At 46.3% G+C, this 22,733-nt stretch overlaps 1 protein-coding gene across 1 annotated transcript in view; it reads right to left on the reverse strand.

The window, feature by feature from the left end:
• LOC311099724 (fibroblast growth factor 11-like) overlaps window positions 1-22,733 on the reverse strand; it is a gene marked incomplete at both ends in the record, with an annotated part of 73,281 nt that overhangs the window by 16,969 nt on the left and 33,579 nt on the right. The window contains one exon of the mRNA XM_084140462.1: window positions 8,421-8,524. Within this exon, the coding sequence (XP_083996588.1) occupies window positions 8,421-8,524 (104 nt within the window). The remainder of the gene's footprint in view (window positions 1-8,420; window positions 8,525-22,733) is intronic.

Genomic DNA, 22,733 nt, shown 5'->3' on the forward strand with positions numbered 1-22,733 from the left:
GGCTTAAGCAGGGGGACACGTCTGGCACTGCAGGATTTGAGTCCCTGGCGGCGTAGTGTGTTACTGATGGTAGGCTTTGTTACTTTGGTCCCAGCTCTCTGCAGGTCATTCACTAGGTCCCCCCGTGTGGTTCTGGGATTTTTGCTCACCGTTCTTGTGATCATTTTGACCACACGGGGTGAGATCTTGCGTGGAGCGCCAGATCGAGGGAGATTATCAATGGTCTTGTATGTCTTCCATTTCCTAATAATTGCTCCCACAGTTGATTTCTTCAAACCAAGCTGCTTACCTATTGCAGATTCAGTCTTCCCAGCCTGGTGCAGGTCTACAATTTTGTTTCTGGTGTCCTTTGACAGCTCTTTGGTCTTGGCCATAGTGGAGTTTGGAGTGTGACTGTTTGAGGTTGTGGACAGGTGTCTTTTATACTGATAACAAGTTCAAACAGGTGCCATTAATACTGGTAACGAGTGGAGGACAGAGGAGCCTCTTAAAGAAGAAGTTACAGGTCTGTCAGAGCCAGAAATCTTGCTTGTTTGTAGGTGACCAAATACTTATTTTCCACCATAATTTGCAAATAAATTCATTAAAAATCCTACAATGTGATTTTCTGGAGAAAAAAAATCTCAATTTGTCTGTCATAGTTGACGTGTACCTATGATGAAAATTACAGGCCTCTCTCATCTTTTTAAGTGGGAGAACTTGTACAATTGGTGGCTGATTAAATACTTTTTTCCCCCACTGTACCTACCTACCTACCTACCTACCTACCTACCTACCTATAGGAGAAAGCCTCCTCTTCTATGTCAAAGATGAATAAAACAAAAATACTACAGTAAATACTACAGTATACTACAGTCCCAAAAAAACCACTACATTAATTACCATAGCATATACTAGAGTTTTCTTTTACTGCAGTATTTATACTATAGTTAGCTGTAAATACTTCAGTATACTACAGTACACTACAGAAAATACTACAGAATTTAGTCAGTGAAAACAATACAGTGAAAACTACAGTAAAGTCTGCAAAAACACTACAGTGAATACTACAGTATTTATACCATAGCGTACTATAGCATTTTGTAATGTGGAACATCACAGACATTATAATTCAAGGTGTGCACACAAGCAATTTCCTGTATACTATGCAAACATCAACACACCCATTAAAAATGCATTCATCACGTTTCATTTCAGAGGCCTGATGGGCATGCATGGAAACTGCATCTGTAAAATCTAGAATTTCTCAATTGTGTCACCTCCCACCTCTCTCACTCTCTCTCTCTGTCTGTCTCACTCTCTCTTGCTCACTCACTTCCTCACACAACTCACTAACTCGCTCTTTCACACACGCACGCACACACACACACGCACACACACACACACACACCATTATGAGGGCGGCAGGTAGCTTAGTGGGTAAGAGCGTTGTGCCAGTAACCGAAAGGTCGCTGGTTCTAATCCCCGAGCCGACTAGGTGAAAAATCTGTCGATGTGCCCTTGAGCAAGGCACTTAACCCTAATTGCTCCTGTAAGTCGCTCTGGATAAGAGCGTCTGCTAAATGACCAATTATTATTATTATTATTATTATTATTATTATTATTATTATTATTATTATTATTATTTCTTCACACATCTCCCCCCTCTCATGGCCCAGGAGGGTTTTCCAGAGCACACAGATAATAAAATGGGTCAGGACAGAGCTCACCACTATTTTTTTTACCAGGAAGGAAGCCATTTTCCTCGAGTCTCCTACAGGTATAGGGAAGCTGAGGCTAAGGCTCATGGCTGAGACAATAGAGCAGTGTCCTGGAGTTCCCCCTTGTAATTAGCTCGTTACTGTTCTCCTGGGCTCTATGTGCACTTCACTAGCCTGACAAGGCTGGCTGATTACGTTTTTACTGCAATGCACAGCTGACTTGAATAGAAGAGGACAACATATCAAAGTCAGAGAGAGAGGATTGGGGAGAGAGGGTGAGAGAGAGAGAGAGAGAGAGAGAGAGAGAGAGAGAGAGAGAGAGAGAGCCCTGCAGAGGTTTTTCCCAATGGCAGTGTCCTCTGTGTCTCTTGTTGTCACTCACCTCAGCCTCTGTGAGAGTGACAGTGATGAGCTTGTTTGTCACCGGTCAGAACATTTGTCTGCACTGTCATGCACTCTCCTGAGGTGCCACCCCCCTCTGTCTCCAGCTGTTACATCACACACAATCACTCAACAAAATACATGACATATTCATCCTCACTCACACACACCAGCTTACCAGTGTGTGACTGTAACACACACCACACACCTAAGGTTACACATCATCAGCATACATCACACACTCATGAAACGGTGGCATGAAAACACAGGTAGGAGCTGAATTTATACATTCCGCATCCAGAATGAACAAAGCTGTGGTTGTGTTCATGAAAAGAGCAAATTTGGTGGGTAGGCTCATTTCTAGTGGAATATTTGTAAGGGGTGTGTTGGTGCCAATTTCTCCTCTTTCTACCCCTTCGACTAGGGTGGTAGTTGCAAATTTGCCTCGGTTTATTACGGATTATCAAATCAGGAAGGAGTTGAGTCGTTTTGGTAAGTTTGCTAGTGGTTTTCGTGTACTGTCGGCAGGTTTTCAGGCAGATGCCGTCAAGCATGTTGTTTCATTCCAGAGGCAAGTGTTCATGTTTCTGAATAACAATGAGCAACAGTTAAATGTGCATTTTAAAGTGAGGCATGGGGAGGGGCTCTATGCAGGTTTTGCCAGCACAGATAGTCCACGGTGCTTTGAGTGTGGGGATTTGGGGCATAAGAGCTTTGCGTGCCCACATAAAGGCCGTAGACAAGGTGAGGGTTCAAGCATCAGTGGGGGAAATCAAGGTCAACGTGCAGGGGGCCATGAAACGCAGGCAGCAGAGGCTGGGCGTAGTCATGCTACAGATGGTGGGGTAGAGGAGGCTGGGTCTAGTCATGCTATAGATGGTGGTGTAGGTGAGGCTGGGTCTAGTCATGCTATGGATGGTGGTATAGCTGAGGCTGGGTCTAGTCATGCTATAGATGGTGGTGTAGATGAGGCTGGGTCTAGTCATGTTATAGATGGTGGTGTAGCTGAGACGAGGTCTAGTCATGTCATGGATGGTGGTGTAGATGAGGCTGGGCTTAGTCAGGTTATGCTAGTGGATGAGGAGAGTATAGTGGGGAAGGGTAAGCGACTAGGGGGGGTGGAGGAGGGTGTCAAGCGGAAGAGGAAAAAGGGGGACAAGAAAGGAGGTGGGAGGGCAGAGGCTGGTGAAAGGCACCAAGGAACCTTTGCCTGGTGCTGAGGGGCAGGCCCCCACTAGAGAGGAAGAGCAGGTGGTCAGGATGGGAGATGGAGACGAGGAGGAGGAAGATGAGTCTGAGGAGGAAGACGATGAGGAGGATTTCTTTTCAGACTCCTCCTCAATGGGTCCAGAGCTGACAGCCAGTCAGTCAGAGGGGTCAAAGTACACGGTGAGGGAACTGTCAAGTTTCCTGAATGAGACTAAGGGGAAAAAAGTATCTGGGAAAGTTTGTAAGATCAGTCCAACATGCTATGAAAAATGAGGGGCATGGTGTCCTCTCACCCAGGAAACGGTTTAGGTTGAGGAAGTGGGTTACAACCGTGCGTAAAGGTCTACCTTCAGACATGGTTTAGATGAAAGTTTTCTTTCTGGCACTGGGGCTTATTGAGCTTTGCTATTGGTCACTTTCTTTGCTGGCTTTTCTTCCACTTCTTATGGAGACTCTTTGGGTAGGCTCGCTTAATATTAATGGCACCAGAGATGCGGGAAAGAGGAGTGTGTTGTGTGAATATGTAAAACAAAAAAAAGTACAGGTATTGTTTCTGCAGGAGACGCATAGCGATGTGGTGAATGAAGTTGATTGGGGGCTCTGGTGGAAAGGGGCAAGTGTGCTGAGCCATGGGACAAATGTTAGTGCAGGGGTGGCAGTCCTTTTTGTACCGGGTCTGTCTGTAAAAATCTGCTCCTCAAAAGAGGTGTGTAGGGGTAGACTGCTTGTGGTAAAAGCAGAAATTAACAACAGGGGTTTTGTCTTTATAAATGTGTATGCGCCTAACACAGGGAGAGAGAGGGGGCTTCTATTTGGGTCTCTTAGACAGGAACTCACAGATATCACCTGAGGAGACGCTGGTGGTCGGTGGGGACTGGAACTGTACGATGGATTTTACGAAAGACAGAAATGGGGAGGAGCCTCATTCAGGTTCAGTGGGGGTGTTAAGGGACATTATTAATCAGCTTGACCTAGTGGATGTTTGGAGAGCTAGACATCCCAACACAAGACAGTATACATGGGTGAAGGTCTTTGGGGCTAGGGTGAGTGCAGCCCAGCTTGATCGATTGTACATGTCCAGGAATCAGAGCAATAGGCTGTTGGGGGCTACCATTCTCCTGGTGGGTTTTTCGGATTATCACATAACCATTGCTCGGCTGTCTATTTCTCCAGGGCCTCGGCAGGCATCCTATTGGAAGTTTAATGTAAAGCTCTTACAAGATGCCACTTTTTGCTCAGGTTTCCAGACATTTTGGGAAAGGTGGGGGCAGCGAAGAGAGGAGTATGAGTCTCTGAGTCAATGGTGGGATGTGGGAAAAGTCCAAATTCGGCTTTTCTGCCAACAGTATACAGCTCTCTCATCCTCAGAGGCTAGGAGAGTATTGGGGGAACTCAAGCGTAGTATTAGTGAGATGGAGGTAGAGCTGGTGGAGCAAGGCAATGTAGGCCTCCAGGCTAATTTAGCTGAACTACGTAGGGACCTGGGCAGTTTTTTCCAGGTTAAAGCAAAGGGAGCACTTGTAAGAGCTAGAGTCTCCATGCTCAAGGAGATGGATGCTCCCAGCTCCTCCTTCTTTGGTTTGGAAAGACAGAGCGGTGAAGTCAAGGGTATGCTTTGTCCACGGCTTTCGGATGGGCGGGTGACCTCTGTGGTGGGGGAGATGCGGGAGCGGACTGTGGAGTTTTGTACTGAGTTGTATAGGGCAGAACTGTGTGATCCTATGTGTGCTCAGGTTTTGTTTGCCGAACTCCCTAAGCTCTCTAAGGTACAGAGGGATGAAATTGACATTCCCCTGTTGTACCATGAACTGGCAGAGGCGGTAATCCAGATGTCCCCCGGCCGTGCACCGGGGGTCGATGGACTCCCAGTGGAGTTTTATAAAAATTTCCGGGGAATAATTGGACTGGACTTCTTTTGCATGTTGCATGAGTGCGTCGAGGTAGGAGAGTTGCCGATGAACTGCCGGCGGGCGGCTCTGACTCTCCTGCCCAAAAAAGGGGACAAAAAGAACTGGAGGCATGTAGCATTGCTCTGTGCGGACTACAAGATATTTGCCAAGGTCCTCGCTAACACACTGAAGTCCCATCTGGACTCTATAGTACACAAGGATCAGACATATATATACACTAGCCATTGAGCCTTTTCTGGGCCTGATACGCAGGAGACTGCAGGGAGTGTGCTGGACAGGCATAGCAGTGTCAGCGTATGCAGATGACGTTTCTGTGACGGTCAGGGATGGTCAGGATATGCAGGCACTAGAGAATAGTCTGAAGGTGTACGAGGGAGCTTCGTCAGCTAAGGTAAACTGGGGCAAGAGCAAAGCTCTGTTATGTGGGGCATGGCCCCTCCTCTGCTTCCAGGGGGTTTGCAGTGGAGTTGTGAAGGGCTTAACATTTTGGGGGTGTACCTGGGCTCGGAGAGGTGGGTCAGGAGGAACTGGGAGGGGCTGTCACAGGCAGTGGTGTCAAGACTGGCCAGGTGGATGTGGCTCCTGTCCCAAGTGTCATATAGAGGGAGGGTGCTGATAATCAACAACCTGGTGGCATCTTCCCTGTGGCATAAACTGGCTGTCCTCAACCCCCCCCCCCCGCCGGTCTGCTCACAGACCTGCAACGCAAGCTGGTGAATTTATTCTGGTCAGGCCATCACTGGCTGAGGGCGGCAGTGTTGTATATGTCCGTAAATGAAGGCAGACAGGGCCTGGTGGAACTGGAGAGCAGGGTGGCTGCATTCCGACTAAAGGCGGCGCAGAGACTGCTGTACCATACTGATGTCGGATGGAGGGAGCCAGCATGCGCACTGCTGAGGAGAGCTGGCAGATTAGGGTTGGACCGGCAGCTATTCCTCATGAGGCTGGAGGGGCTGAGGACAGCAGGTCTCTCTGATTTTAACTCTGTGGTGCTGAGGGCCTGGCAGCTACTAAGGCCCAGACGAGAAGGGGGTGTGGAGCCTGGGCTGTGGGTGTGGGAGGAGCCTATCTTCCACAACCCAGCCATCCTTTTGAGATCGGTTCAGTCGGCCACCCTGAAGAGGCAACTGATGGCAGCGGGATTACTAAGGCTGGGTGACCTGCGACTGCTGGGAGAGGAGGGGTGGAAAACCCCAGAAGTCCTAACACAACAAACAGGACTAACATCTCTTAGGCTGCTGGAGAGATTCCTGGGGGAAGTCCAGGAGGTACTGTCTGAGCCGGTAAAGGGGGTGTTTGAGCGGCCAAAGGGGGAGGGGCCACCAATGTTTCCGCCACTGCACGTGACGGCAGAGACTGGGCACTGGCAAGGGCGTCGGGAGGACTTGTTAGATTTTAACACTCCGAGCCTGGGGGAGTTTGAAGGGGTAGGAGGTAAAGCCCTATATAACCTCTGTTTTAAGGTAAGGAACATCAGGAGCCTAACAGGAGTGAAGGCACATCAGTGGCAGGGGGTATGTGGGGCGGAGAGTATGGTGGGGTTTAGATGGAGGGGGCTCTACAAACTTCCAGTACCAAAGAGGTCAGGGGACCTCCAGTGGAGGGATTTACATGGAGCCCTGGCCACTAACAGCTGGTTGGCACGGGTTGAACTGGGAGTCGGACAGGGGTGTCCTTTCTGTGTCATGAGTGAAACTGTGATTCATGTGTTTTCTGTGTGCGCCAGGTTAATGCCTTTAATGTCTCTGTTGGCATGTCTGTGTGAGAGGTTTGGGGTGGAGTTAACTGTCGGGATGTTTATAATGGGGTACAGGTATTCAAATAAGGAAAAGGCTAAATGTGTGTTGTTGAATTTTATGTTTGCTCAGGCAAAGTTAGCTATTTGGATAACAAGGATGAACAGGGTCAAAGGTGGAGGGATAACAGACCCTTTACTATTATTTAATGGGATGGTCCTCTGTGCGCCTTAGGGTGGAATTTGAGTTCTATAAAATTATAAAAAAGTGTGGAGATGTTTCAAGAGATATGGTGTGTTGGGGGGGGCTGTCTGTATAGCTGGGGAAGATGGTCTGGATATACGGTTGTAGAAGTGGTGAGGTTTGGGTTATTGTGATGTGTGGTGTTGTTTTTGTATTGTGGGGGAAGGTGAGTTTGCAGTACAGGGGATATTGGTAATTTTTTATTTTAGGGGGTGGTGGGGGGGGGGGGGGTGAGGTTTTAATGAAATGAGGATGTACATGAATCTCTCTCTCTCTCTCTCTCTCTCTCTCTCTCTCTCTCTCATCTCTCTCTCTCTCTCTCTCTCTCTCTCTCTCTCTCTCTCTCTCTCTCTCTCTCTCTCTCTCTCTCTCTCTCTCTCTCTCTCTCTCTCTCTCTCTCTCTCTCTCTCTCTCTCTCTCTCTCTCTCTCTCTCTCTCTCGTTATTATTCTGATGTTTTTATGTTGTGTGGCAGTCTAGACGCTCAGGGCACAGGATCCTTCCATCCTTCCACACACACTGAGCTTACAGTATACCTTATTACCCAGGTACTCAGCTTGGTAAAGAGACTCAACACTGAACATTACATCCTCAGTGTGTATACAGACCCTGTACTATACACCACAGGAGGTTGGTGGCACCTTAATTGGGGAGGACGGGCTCCAGGTAATGGCTGGAGCGGAATTGGTGAAATGGTATCAAGTACATCTAACACATGGTTTCCATGTGTTTGATGCCATTCCATTGGCTCCGTTCCAGCCATTATTATGAGCCGTCCTCCCCTCAGCAGCCTCCACTGCTATACACACTATCCTCAACCCCCATAAAACTGTACATCGCAGATTCAACACAAATGTATGCCTGCAGGCTACAGGGACATGAAGCACAAAAAACTGCAGAATCCAAGCCCATGGCACAGGATATGCAACTCCAGATTGAAGTCAATTTCAGCACCATGGACAGCAACATAATTCTCCTGGTACAGAGTTCCACACCACGGACAGCAACAACACAGACCATAATTGAGGAGATTTAGCAACAGCGTCCGACTCCTGATATGGTTGCTCCAGCCGTTACATGGTCATTATAACTGTCATTGAGAGAGTCAACTCAAAGCTTCACTGAGTGTCTCGATTACTGGCGCTGGCCCATTGCCACACAGTCATTTCCTAAACATAACCATAGGAGACGTTTTGTCCAGTATTGCTTTTAGTTTATGTATTTTTGAGCATGTGGACTCACAGAGGTGTAAAGGTACCCGTCGCCGTTCATGCCCAGGTAGAGCCCTGTCTTCGCCCCCTGGATCGCCACGATCCTCAGACCCACAGGAATCAAGTTGAACTGTGCTGCAGAGGGACAGAAAGAGGGAGGGAGGAGAGAGAAACGTTAGAACATGAGACTGACATTAGACCAATCCAGAAAGAAGCAAACAGAGCTTCCCAGGCTGTCTTCTATAGGAAGTAATATGTGTCACCTCTGGATAACCCTCCCAGACTAAAAGGTTGTGACCTCGCTGAACCTAAACCAGAGTGACATGAGCTATGTGGCTGATGTGGAGTGTTATTGGAGTGAGGTGCTGTCATCATGTCACCTCAAGTTTACCATACTTCAGCTTTACTCAGGGTGCAACACCTCACTAAAGAAAGCTAAGAGGAAAGGTAAGGGAAACACAAAGGAAGAGAATGAAAGCGTGTGGGAGAGATAGCGGGAGAAAACAGGAGAGAATGTCTCCGAGATGAAAGAGAGCCTGAACAACAGAGAGGATGGAATGACAAACAGATGGCAGAAATAGATGGCAGGAAGGAAGGGAAGAAGGAGGAGACCGGACAAGCCTATCTTCTATCAAGCCTGTCTCTTCTCACTCTCTCCGAGGTGTTCTGGGTTTCAGGAGTGTTACTGAGCTCTTCTACAAAGAGACCAACGCAACCATCAGAACAGGAGAACAGAGAGGAGATATTAGAGGACAGATAGGGGGGAAAAGAGATGGTAGAGATGAGAGAGAAAAAGGAACAATTATTGCTTCCATATACTTTTAAATGTGCCACCTAAATACCATTATCAAATGCACACCTATTCTGAAACCTATACCCATTGCAATAAGAAGCACAACGTCTTTGTCAACATTTGATGGTTGTCTGTTTATTTGCAGACCTTGCTGTATGTGAGGGGGCATCTGGCTTCCCAATCTCTAAATATACTTGAATAAGATGTTTGTCAAATAAATACTTAATATTGAAAGTCAATACATAATAAAAATCCATATTTGTAGTCAATAAACAATACAATCAAGTAATGAAAACTTGCAAAGTGAGTGGTCCTTGAGGATGTCTCAAGTGGTTATTTACTTACCTATTGCATAACCACTATATTCTTGTAGAATGGTGTCATCGTATATCAAGAAAGTAGTCATATCTATACGTCTCTGTTGTTGTGATGTCTACCTCGCCGTGCTACTGTCCACTCTCTTTCATACTCATCACTCTGTAGTGTCATAGTCGCCACGGCACCAAACCCTCTGAGAGCCTCCAGCCCAATCAAAGACCAGTCTATCTGCTCCACACGCTCCGCTCCTCACACAGACCGACAGCTGGGCCGGAGGAGAGCTGAGGACAGGCCCAGTCATCTCTAACACACACACACACACATCCCTCTCTCTGCCCCTCCCTTCCCCCTCTTTTTCTCGTCATCTCTATTTCTTTATTGCTCTACTGATCCATTTATCTCTCTCTCTTTCTATACTTGCCTCTGTCTTCTCTGCACATGACATCACTGTATGTAGGATTCCATGGTTGAATGACTTTTTTGCACCTTGTCATGTTAAACTTGTCATGCATCGTGTGTAACACTGAATGTTTCAGTGTTTCGAATTGTGTGCTAACCCACTGGGCAAAAATGGATTGATATGATAACGTTGAATTTAGCAAAGTCATCAACGTAAGGGAATTTCATGTTTTTTTCACCCAACTTTTAACCTAAATCCAATGACACAGTGAATGTTCTTTGTTGATTTCACGTTGAATTGATGTTAGTTGACAACTCAACCAAAATTACATCAAATGACGTCTGTGCTCAGTGGGAAGTGTCTGTGTTGTGTTCTGTTACCATACCCCATGTACTATCAAATAAAATAAAATATAATGTTATTGGACGCATACACATATTTAGCAGATGTTATTGCAGGTGTAGTAATATGCAGTAATATCTAACAATACACAACAATGAACACAAATCTAAAAGTAAAAGAATGGAATTAAGAAATATAGAAATATTAGGACAAGCACTGTCAGAGTCTGAAGTATAAATAAATAAATATATACAGGTGAAGTCGGAAGTTTACATACACTTAGGTTGGAGTCATTAAAACTCGTTTTTAACCACTCCACACATTTCTTGTTGACAAACTATAGTTTTGGCAAGTTGGTTAGGACATCTACTTTGTGCACGACACAAGTAATTTTTCCAACAATTGTTTACAGACAGATTATTTCACTGTATCACAATTCCAGTGCGTCAGAAGTTTACATACACTAAATTGACTGTGCCTTTAAACAGCTTGAAAAATTCTAGAAAATGATGTCATGGCTTTAGAAGCTTCTGATGGTCTAATTGACATCATTTGAGTCAATTGGAGGTGTACCTGTGGATGTATTTCAAGGCCTACCTTCAAACTCAGTGCCTCTTTGTTTGACATCATGGGAAAATCAAAAGAAATCAGCCAAGACCTCAGAAAAAAAATTGTAGACCTCCACGAGTCTGGTTCATCCTTGGGAGCAATTTCCAAACGCCTGAAGGTACCGCGTTCATCTGCACAAACAATAGTACGCAAGTATAAACACCATAGGACCATGCAGACGTCATACCGCTCAGGAAGGAGACGCGTTCTGTCTCCTAGAGATTAACGTACTTTGGTGCGAAAAGTGCAAATCAATCCCAGAACAACAGCAAAGGACCTTGTGAAGATGCTGGAGGAAACAGGTACAAAAGTATCTATATCCACAGTAAAACAAGTCTTATATCGACATAACCTGAAAGGACGCTCAGCAAGGAAGAAGTCATTACTCCAAAACCGCCATAAAAAAGCCAGACTACGGTTTGCAACTGCACATGGGGACAAAGATCGTACTTTTTGGAGAAATGTCCTCTGGTCTGATGAAACAAAAATAGAACTGTTTGGCCATAATGACCATCGTTATGCTTGGAGGAAAAGGGGGACGCTTGTAAGCAAAAGAACACCCAACGTGAAGCACGGGGGTGGCAGCATTATGCTGTGGGGGTGCTTTGCTGCAGGAGGGACTGGTGCACTTCACAAATTAGATGGCATCATGAGGAAGGAAAATATGTGGATATATTGAAGCAACATCTCAAGACATCAGTCAGGAAGTTAAAGCTTGGTCGCAAATGGGTCTTCCAAATGGACAATGACCCCAAGCATACTTCCAAAGTTGTGGCAAAATGGCTTAAGGACAACAAAGTCAAGATATTGGAGTGGCCATCACAAAGCCCTGACCTCAATCCTATAGAACATTTGTGGGTAGAACTGAAAAAGCGTTTGCGAGCATGGAGGCCTACAAACCTGACTCAGTTACACCAGCTCTGTCAGGAGGAATGGGCCAAAATTCACCCAATTTATTGTGGGAAGCTTGGGAAGGCTACCCGAAACGTTTGACCCAAGTCAAACAATTTAAAGGCAATGCTACCAAATACTAAATGAGTGTATGTAAACTTCTGACCCACTGGGAATGTGATGAAATAAATAAAAGCTGAAATAAATCACTCTACTATTATTCTGACATTTCACATTCTTAAAATAAAGTGGTGATCCTAACTGTGTCACGCCATGGCCTTGAGAGCCCGGTTTTCTTTGGTTGGTTTGGTCAGGGTGTGAATTTCAATGTGTACATTCTATGTTATTGTAGATCTATGTTGGCCGGATGTGGTTCCCAATCAGAGGCAGCTGTCGATCGTTGTCTCTAAAATGTAAAAATATAAATGATTGGGGATCATACATAGGTAGCCATTTTGCCTACCTATGTTGTGGGATCTTGACTCTTGTTTGGCTTGTTTGTGTGTAGCCATTGTGAGCTTCATGTTACGTTGCTTTTGTTGTTTTGTCGTGTGTTAACTTCGCTAATATACATGTATGCATTCCACGCTGCACCTTGGTCCAATCCTGTACTCAACGTACGTGACAGAAGATCCCACCACCAACGGACCAAGCAGCGTGCCCAGGAGGATCAAACACCCTGGACACAGCGGGAAGCAACATTGGTAGATGTCCTCCTCAGTTTGGGGAAAATTACTGAGGAGGAATCCGTCCGTTACAGTGAGGTAATGGAGGAGGGCTGGAGTCCGGATCGACGGCGACTCCAAAATGCGAAAGGACGAAGGAGACCCGGGAGGCAACCCCAAGAAAAAACTTTGGGGGGGCACACGGGGTGGTCGACGAAGCAGCAGGAGGCTGTGAAAGGGCTGACTGTGGAGGAGGAGGCCGCTATTGTTGAGGTCCTCCAAGACCTGCGGATCAGCAGTATGAGAGAGGAGGCCACCACATTACGGGGGCTGTTAGAGAAGAGGGAGCAGGAGCTCTCACTTCAGAAGGAGGTGCTGCAGGAGGCCCAAAGGGAGAAGGAATTAGTGGATGCACGGAGAGAGGAGCTGGCCAGGCAACAGGAGGAGCTGAGAGAGGAGTTAACTCTCCAGCAACAGAGAGCTCTGGCCTGAGAGCAGAGGCTGACGGAGCCAGGATTAGCAGCGCCAACTCCCCGCACTCGCTTTGAGGAGAGTGTGTCCGTGCAGGCACCAGGCTTTGCGCCGGCTTTACGCGCTGCGCTGCCAGTGCGCCTTCAGAGACCGGTATGGCCCGTGCCTGCTTCTCGCATTAAACCAGTGGTGCGTGTCTCCAGTCCAGCACGGCCCGTGCCTGCTCCTCGCATCAAACCAGTGGTGCGTGTCTCCTGTCCAGTACGGCCCGTACCTGCTCCCCGCACCAAACCAGTGGTGCGTGTCGCCAGCCCGGCACGCCCCGTTCCTGCTCCCCGCACCAAACCAGTGGTGCGTGTATCCAGTCCTGTATGGCCCGTACCTGCTCCCCGCACAAAACCAGTGGTGCGTGTATCCTGTCCAGTACGGCCCATACCTGCTCCTCGCACCAAACCAGTGGTGCGTGTCGCCAGCCCGGTACGCCCCGTACCTGCTCCCCGCACCAAACTAGTGGTGCGTGTATCCAGTCCGGTACGGCCCGTACCTGCTCCTCGCACCAAACCAGTGGTGCGTGTTGCCAGCACGGTACGCCCCGTACCTGCTCCTCGCACCAAACCAGTGGTGCGTGTCTCCAGTCCGGCACGGCCCGTGCCTGCTCCTCGCACCAAACTAGTGGTGCGTGTTCCCAGCCCGGTGCGGCCCATGCCTGTTCCTCACACCAGACCAGTGGTGCGTGTCCCCAGCCCGGTACGGCTGGTGCCAGAGCAGTCCGCTCCACCGGTGCCTGGTCTAGCTCCGGTCAGCGCTTCCACTCCAGTGCCAGAGCATTCCGCTCCAGCGGTGCCCAGTCCAGCTCCGGTCAGCTGCTCCACTCCAGTGCCAGAGCAGTCCGCGCCACCAGTGCCCAGTCCAGCTCCGGTCTGCTGCTCCACTCCAGTGCCAGAGCAGTCCGCGCCACCGGTGTCTAGTCCAGCTCCGGTCAGCGGCTCCACTCCAGTGCCAGAGCCGTCCGCTCCACTGGTGCCCAGTCCAGCTCCGGTCAGCTGCTCCAGTCCAGAGCCAGAGCAGTCCGCTCCACCGGGGTCCAGTTCAGCTCCGGTCAGTGGCTCCACTCCAGTGCCAGGGCAGTCCGCTCTACCTGTGCCTAGTCCAGCCCCGGTCAGCGGCTCCACTCCAGAACCAGACGTCAACCCCTCTCCAGGGTCGGGGCCTCCCACACCAGGGTCCAGACAGGGCTTGGTGCATCGCGGGGGGATTGCCGGTCCAGGCACAGACGTCAGCCCCTCTCCAGGGTCGAGGCCTCCCACACCAGGGTCCAGACAGGGCTTGGTGCATCGTGGGAGGACTGAGAGGGGAAGCATCGCGCCAAGGTCCAGACCGGACCAGGGGTGCAACGGGGATGCAGTAAGGGAGAGGACGCCATTTTGCCTACCTATGTTGTGGGATCTTGACTCTTGTTTGGCTTGTTTGTGTGTAGCCATTGTGAGCTTCACGTTAGGTTGCTTTTGTTGTTTTGTCATGTGTTAACTTTGCTAATAAACATACAGTGGGGAAAAAAAGTATTTAGTCAGCCACCAATTGTGCAAGTTCTCCCACTTAAAAAGATGAGAGAGGCCTGTAATTTTCATCATAGGTACACGTCAACTATGACAGACAAAATTAGAAAAAAAAATCCAGAAAATCACATTGTAGGATTTTTAATGAATTTATTGGCATATGATGGTGGAAAATAAGTATTTGGTTAATAACATAAGTTTCTCAATACTTTGTTATATACCCTTTGTTGGCAATGACACAGGTCAAACGTTTTCTGTAAGTCTTCACAAGGTTTTCACACACTGTTGCTGGTATTTTGGCCCATTCCTCCATGCAGATCTCCTCTAGAGCAGTGATGTTTTGGGGCTGTCGCTGGGCAACACAGACTTTCAACTCCCTCCAAAGATTTTCTATGGGGTTGAGATCTGGAGACTGGCTAGGCCACTCCAGGACCTTGAAATGCTTCTTACGAAGCCACTCCTTCGTTGCCCGGGCGGTGTGTTTGGGATCATTGTCATGCTGAAAGACCCAGCCACGTTTCATCTTCAATGCCCTTGCTGATGGAAGGAGGGTTTCACTCAAAATCTCATGATACATGGCCCCATTCATTCTTTCCTTTACACGGATCAGTCGTCCTGGTCCCTTTGCAGAAAAACAGCCCCAAAGCATGATGTTTCCAACCCCATGCTTCACAGTAGGTATGGTGTTCTTTGGATGCAACTCAGCATTCTTTGTCCTCCAAACATGACGAGTTGAGTTTTTACCAAAAAGTTATATTTTGGTTTCATCTGACCATATGACATTCTCCCAATCCTCTTCTGGATCATCCAAATGCACTTCAGACGGGCCTGGACATGTACTGGCTTAAGCAGGGGGACACGTCTCGCACTGCAGGATTTGAGTCCCTGGCGGCGTAGTGTGTTACTGATGGTAGGCTTTGTTACTTTGGTCCCAGCTCTCTGCAGGTCATTCACTAGGTCCCCCCGTGTGGTTCTGGGATTTTTGCTCACCATTCTTGTGATCATTTTGACCCCACGGGGTGAGATCTTGCGTGGAGCCCCAGATCGAGGGAGATTATCAGTGGTCTTGTATGTCTTCCATTTCCTAATAATTGCTCCCACAGTTGATTTCTTCAAACCAAGCTGCTTACCTATTGCAGATTCAGTCTTCCCAGCCTGGTGCAGGTCTACAATTTTGTTTTTGGTGTCCTTTGACAGCTCTTTGGTCTTGGCCATTGTGGAGTTTGGAGTGTGACTGTTTGAGGTTGTGGACAGGTGTCTTTTATACTGATAACAAGTTCAAACAGGTGCCATTAATACAGGTAACGAGTGGAGGACAGAGGAGCCTCTTAAAGAAGAAGTTACAGGTCTGTGAGAGCCAGAAATCTTGCTTGTTTGTAGGTGACCAAATACTTATTTTCCACCATAATTTGCAAATAAATTCATAAAAAATCCTACAATGGGATTTTCTGGATTTTTTTTTCTCAGTTTGTCTGTCATAGTTGACGTGTACCTATGATGAAAATTACAGGCCTCTCTCATCTTTTTAAGTGGGAGAACTTGCACAATTGGTGGCTGACTAAATACTTTTTTTCCCCACTGTATATGCATTCCTTGCTGCACCTTGGTCCAATCCTGTACTCAACGAACGTGACAAACTGACCTAAGACAGGGAATTTTTACTAGGATTAAATGTCAGGAATTGTGAAACTGAGTTTAAATGTATTTGGCTAAGGTTTATGTAAAATTCCGACTTCAACTTTACATTACGGGTCAAAAGTTTTAGAACACCTACTCAAGTTTTTCTTTATTCTTTTTACTATTTTCTACATTGTAGAATAATAGTGAAGACATCAAAACTATGAAAAATTTCACATTTGGAATCATGTAGTATCCAAAAAAGTGTTAAACAAATCAAAATATATTTTATATTTGAGATTCTTCAAAGCGCTATGATGAAACTGGCTCTCATGAGGACCGCCACAGGAATGGAAGACCCAGAGTTACCTCTGCTACAGAGGGTAAGTTCATTAGAGTTACCAGCCTCAGAAATTGCAACCTAAATAAATTCTTCGCAGAGTTCAAGTAACAGACACATCTCAACCTCAACTGTTCAGAGGAGACTGCGTGAATCAGACCTTCATGGTCGAATTGCTAAAAAGAAACCACCATTTGTCACACCAGTCTTCGCTTTGGCTCCCCTTCCTGTCCAGCTCAGGCGTTCGGCGTCGCCGGCCATCTAGCTGCTGCAGAACCTACTACTGGCAAATGCCCTTCGCTCATCAACCCCGGACTTGTCTCGTCATCATTACACACACCTGGTTCCAATCCCCACTCTATCACTGTATATATACTCCCTCTGCCATTTGTCTTTGTCGGTCATTGTAAATGTTATTTGTTTTCCTGAGAGGAATCTCTCCTACTATTTCCTGAGTACTTTATATTTGCACTTTGGGTTCGCCCTGTACCTTTTCGTTTATGAAGATATATTTTGAGCACAACAGCGTTTGGGTTTCGTCCCACTTTGATCTATGGTGCTTAAATAAATTCAGTAGTTCTAAACCTGCGACTGCCTCCTGCCTACTTCTCTCTACACCAGTGACACTACTAAAGGACACCAATAAGAAGAAGAGACTTGCTTGGGCTAAGAATTACGAGCAATGGACACTAGACCAGTGGAAATCTGTCCTTTGGTCTGATGAGTCCAAATATGAGATTTTTGGTTCGGGTAGTGTTCCACAAGCTTCCCACAAAAAGTTGGGTGAATTTTGGCCCATTCCTCCTGACAGAGCTGGTGCAACTGAGTCATGTTTGTAGGCCTCCATGCTCGCAAAAGCTTTTTCAGTTCTGCCCACACATTTTCTATAGGATTGAGGTCAGGGCTTTGTGATGGCCACTCCAATATCTTGACTTTGTTGTCCTTAAGCCATTTTGCCACAACAGATGATCTCCGCATGTGTGGTTCCCACCGTGAAGCATGGAGGAGGAGGTGTGATGGTGTGAGGGTGCTTTGCTGGTGACACTGTCTGTGATTTATTTAGAATTCAAGGCACACTTAACCAGCATGGCTACCACAGCATTCTGCAGCAATACGCCATCTCATCTGGTTTGCTCTTAGTGGGACTATCATTTGTTTTTCAACAGGACAATGACCCAACACACCTCCAGGCTGTGTAAGGGCTATTTGACCAAGAAGGAGAGTGATGGAGTGCTGCATCAGATGACCTGGCCTCCACAATCACCCGACCTCAACCCAATTGAGATGATTTGGGATGAGTTGGACCTCAGAGTGAAGGAAAAGCAGCCAACAAGTGCTCAGTATATGTGGGAACTCCTTCAAGACTGTTGGAAAAGCATTCCAGGTGACGCTGGTTGAGAGAATGTCAAGAGTGGTGTGCGAAGCTGTCATCAAGGCAACGGGTGGCTATTTTGAAGAATCTCAAATATAAAATATTTTTTTTTGTTTAACACTTTTTTGGTTACTACATGATTCCATATGTTATTTCATAGTTTTGATGTCTTCACTATTATTCTACAATGTAGAAAATAGTAAAAATAACTTTTGACTGGAACTGTATATGTATACAGTACTTGATGGGATGTTTAGACATGGACAGTATGTGGATAGAATATAGTATATCTGAACAATACGTGGGTAGAATAGTATATGTATAGCATGAATTGGTGTGAATGGAGTGATGGGTGATACATTGTGTTGTGTGGTGTGTATGTGGGTAAGGTGTAAATATTTCAGTAGGCCCAGCAGTATACCAGTATCTAGTATCGCTGTAAGAGCATAGGCCCCAGTGTATAAAGACACATTCCCTGAAAACTAAACTTGAAAACAAAATGTCAGAACCCTTTTATATATGTAACCCGTACCTAAGTGAGGAGTTGTCCGTGGTAGAAGTTAAGAAGGCGATTGACGATGCAAAAAATGGGAAAGCATTTGGCAATTTTTATTTTTTATTTTACCTTTATTTAACTAGGCAAGTCAGTTAAGAACACATTCTTATTTACAATGACGGCCTAATGATGAACTGCCTAATGACATTATAAAATCCCCTAAATTAACTGATGTTCTAAATGGTTTTGTATACAGTATACTGGCATCCACTTGGTATACAGTAAGTCTATAGTGAATCCCATTCCCAAATCTTCAAAAGTATTGTGCCACTGAACTATGGAGGCATAAGTTGAATAAATACAGTCTATAAATTATATTCATCCATCCTCAACAGTAGGTTAATACATGTTTGGAGGAACAAAATGGTTTTCGTAAATCCAGAGCCTGTATCGAACGCATCTTCTAATCCAGAGCCTGTATCGAACGCATCTTCTCGGTCTGCACAATAGTCAGAAATAGATTACAGGAAAATAAGCCTACTTTTGCATGTTGCATTGATTTCCAGAAAATTAGGATATTTTAGCCCATAGTTTGATAAAGACAGGGGTTGATGATACATTTTTTCACGCAATCTAGTCTCTCTACACAGCACCAAATGCCTGTGTGCGTGTTAACGAATATCCTACAGATTGGTTTCCCACACCCCCGGGTGTAAAACAAGGAGACGCCTTATCACTGACTCTGTGTGCTATGTTTATTAATGATTTGGCAAAATAAATTAAACAGTTAAATATTGGAATAAAGATATGATTAAATGTTAAGTATACTCTTATATGCTGATGATATTATTTTGATGGTAGAAACTGAACAAGACCTGCAGAAAATGTTATATATAGTCAATTGCTGCAAAAGATGGAGACTCATGATCAATCTGTGATGGGTGATTTGAAGGAGTCATGCGCAGGAGGGTAAATCACAGAATAACAGGCTTTATTCCGGAATACAGAGTTACGCAGTAAAGCGTCAAAACAGTCCAGTGTGCAAAACAGGCGCACTGGAACCAACAAGGCACATGGGGAAAAATAACCCGGCGATACAAAATACAAGGAGCTCCACCGAGCTTCACTATCCTCACAATAAACAATCACACACAAAGACAAGGGGGTAGAGGGAACACTTATACATGTACTGATAAGGGGATATGAACCAGGTTTGTGTAATAAACAAGACAAAACAAATGGAATGATGAGATGATAAGTGGCAGTGGTTAGAAGGCCGGTGACGACGAACGCCGAAGCCTGCCTGAACAAGGAGAGGAGGCAGCCTCGGAGGAAGTTGTGACACAAATCAGGAAAAACCCACAGATAATGCATTTTAGAAAACCTGGTACTAAAATAAGTGTTTTTCAGTTTTCAGGTGGGCCTTCGCGCTTCAGCGAACAAAATAAAGGAGGGGTGCGCAGCAACAATGAGAATGGCTTACCAACAAAAACTTCCAAAATGACTAATTCTGAGGAAGACATCAGCTTGATGTTGAAACATCAGTCATCTGTTCGCATCCTGTACAATCGATTAAAGTGAGCAAAAATAAATAAATCTCTGCCTTTTTTTGTCGAGTGCTCCAACTCCTTTTTTACCTCAAATTAGTATTTTTTTCAGTTTTGTTTTGGTGAAGAAATTCTTGAGTTTACTAGCAATTATAAATATTTATAATATATTTATTTATTTTGATGAAAATATGACCTTTCTATATGGCACATCTGCCCTGGCCGACTCAGTAAATAGAGCTCTTGAGGAAGTTGTAGGAAAAACAAAAACACTCAAATATATTGGTTATGCCACGTATTCCAAACTGTATCAGACGTGCGTGTGTCCTGTTATTAACTATTCAGCAGGAGTGTGGGGTGCTAAGAGGTATCTCAAAAACGAACATGCCCATAACAGAGCAATACATACTTTTTTTAGGTATCCACAAGTTTGCACCTATATTGGTAATAGCTGGTGACATGGGCTGGGAACAATGTGAGGTGAGATGGAAGGCCTGCATGGTGAGACTTTGGAATAGACTGATGGATATGCCAATTGCCAGCAAAGTTTTTCAATGGGATCTCTCTATCGGGGAGCCTCAGCAACTGAAATGTCTGACCTTGAAACCAAATTAAGGGAGACATAGATGCTATTAAAAAACAACTGACGATGCAATATAAAAAGAGATGGGTGGAGGATATTAATCACAAACCCAAATTGAGAACCTTTTGTTTGATTAAGGGTGAATTTGTGTGTAAGGGATAAATTATGTACAACCTACCTAAAAGCAAGAGATCGCTGTCACGGATTCTGCCGAGGCTGCTCCTCCTCCTTGCTCGGGCAGGCTTCGGCGTTCGTCGTCCCCGGAGTACTAGCTACTGCCGATCGATGTTTCGTTGTTTGTCTTGTTTTGTCTTGAGTAGTTACACCTGTTGTCTATTATGTTTGATTGTATAGCCTATAATTACCCTTGTCTCACGTTTGGTATTTGTGTGTTATTGTTTTGTGTCTAGTCGGTATTCGGCATTGCTGTATTTTCCATATTACGTGTATGGTGTTTTTCCCTCCAGGTTCGGAGGTTTTGTTTTGTGCTTTACATTCAGTAAAGTAAGTCTGCTAGTATCTCTGTGTCCTGCGCTTGACTTCACTCGCCGCATACACATCGCACCTTGACAATCGCTATGTGCACAGGTAAGTAAGTTCAGGGATATTGCCCATGTGTATTGAGACAGGTCGGTATAATGGTGAAATGGAAGAGGAAAGACTATGTAACTAACTATTGTGACCTCGACGTATATACTGACACAGTGACTGAGTTGATCAGGAAGTGTATAGGAGATGTTGTACCCACTGTGACTATTAAAACCTACCTTAACCAGAAACTGTGGATAGATGGCAGCATTTGCGCAAAACTGAAAGCGCGAACCACCGCATTTAACCATGGCAAGGTGACTGGGAATATGGTAGAATACAAACAGTGTAGTTATTCCCTCCACAAGGCAATCAAACAGGCAAAACATCAGTACAGGGACAAAGTGGAGTCGCAATTCAACGGCTCAGACACAAGACGTATGTGGCAGGATCTACGGACAATCACGGACTACAAAAGGAAAACCAACCACGTCGCGGACACCGACGTCTTGCTTTCGGACAAGCTAAACACCTTCGCCCGCTTTGAAGATAATACAGTGCCACCAACGCGGCCCGCTACCAAGGACTGTGGGCTCTCCTTCTCCGTGGCCGACATGAGTAAGACATTTAAGCGTGTTAACCCTCGCAAGGCTGCCGGCCCAGATGGCATCCCTAACCGCGTCCTCAGAGCATGTTTAAGGACGTATTCAATCTCTCCCTATTTCAGTCTGCTGTCCCCACATGCGTCAAGATGGCCTCCATTGTCCCTGTACCCAAGAAAGCAAAGGTAACTGAAATAAATGACTATCGCACTGTAGCACTCACTTCTGTCATCATGAAGTGCTTTGAGAGACTAGTCAAGGATCATACCACCTCTACCTTACCTGCCACCATAGACACACTTCAATTTGCTTACTGCCCCAATAGATCCACAGACGATGCAATCGCCATCACACTGCACACGGCCCATCCCATATGGACAAGAGAAATACCTATGTAAGAATGCGGTTCATTGACTATAGCTCAGCATTCAACACCATATTACCCTCCAAGCTCATCATTCAGCTCGAGGCCCTGGGTCTGAACCCTGCCCTGTGCAACTTGTTCCTGGACTTCCTGACAGGCCGCCCCCATGTGGTGAAGGTAGGAAACAACACCTCCACTTCGCTGATCCACAACACAGGGGCCCCACAGGGGTGCGTGCTCAGCCCCCTCCTGTACTCCCTGTTCACCCATGTCTACGTGGCCAAGCACGCCTCCAACTCAATCATCAAGTTTGCAGATGACACAACAGTAGTAGGCTTGATTACCAACAATGACGAGACAGCCTACAGGGAGGAGGTGAGGGCTCTGGGAGTGTGGTGCCAGGAAAATAACCTCTCACTCAATGTCAATTAAACAAAGGAGATGATCATGGACTTCAGGAGCACCCCCCTATCCACATCGACAGGACCGCAGTGGAGAAGGTGGAAAGCTTCAAGTTCCTCTGCGTACACATCACTGACAAACTGAAATGGTCCACCCACACAGACAATGTGGTGAAGAAGGCGCAACAGCACCTCTTCAACCTCAGGAGGATGAAGAAATTTGGCTTGGCACCAAAAACCCTCATAAACTTTTACAGATGCACAATTGAGAGCATTCTGTCGAGCTGTATCACCGCCTGGTACGGAAACTGCACCACCCGCAACCACAGGGCTCTCCAGAGGGTGGTGCGGTCTTCCCAACGCATCACCGGCGGCAAACTACCAGCCCTCCAGGACACCTACAGCACCCGATGTCACAGGAATGCCAAAAAGATCATCAAGGACAACAA

This window comes from Coregonus lavaretus (genome assembly GCF_964263955.1).
Source record: "Coregonus lavaretus genome assembly, chromosome: 24".
Lineage (NCBI taxonomy): Eukaryota > Metazoa > Chordata > Actinopteri > Salmoniformes > Salmonidae > Coregonus > Coregonus lavaretus.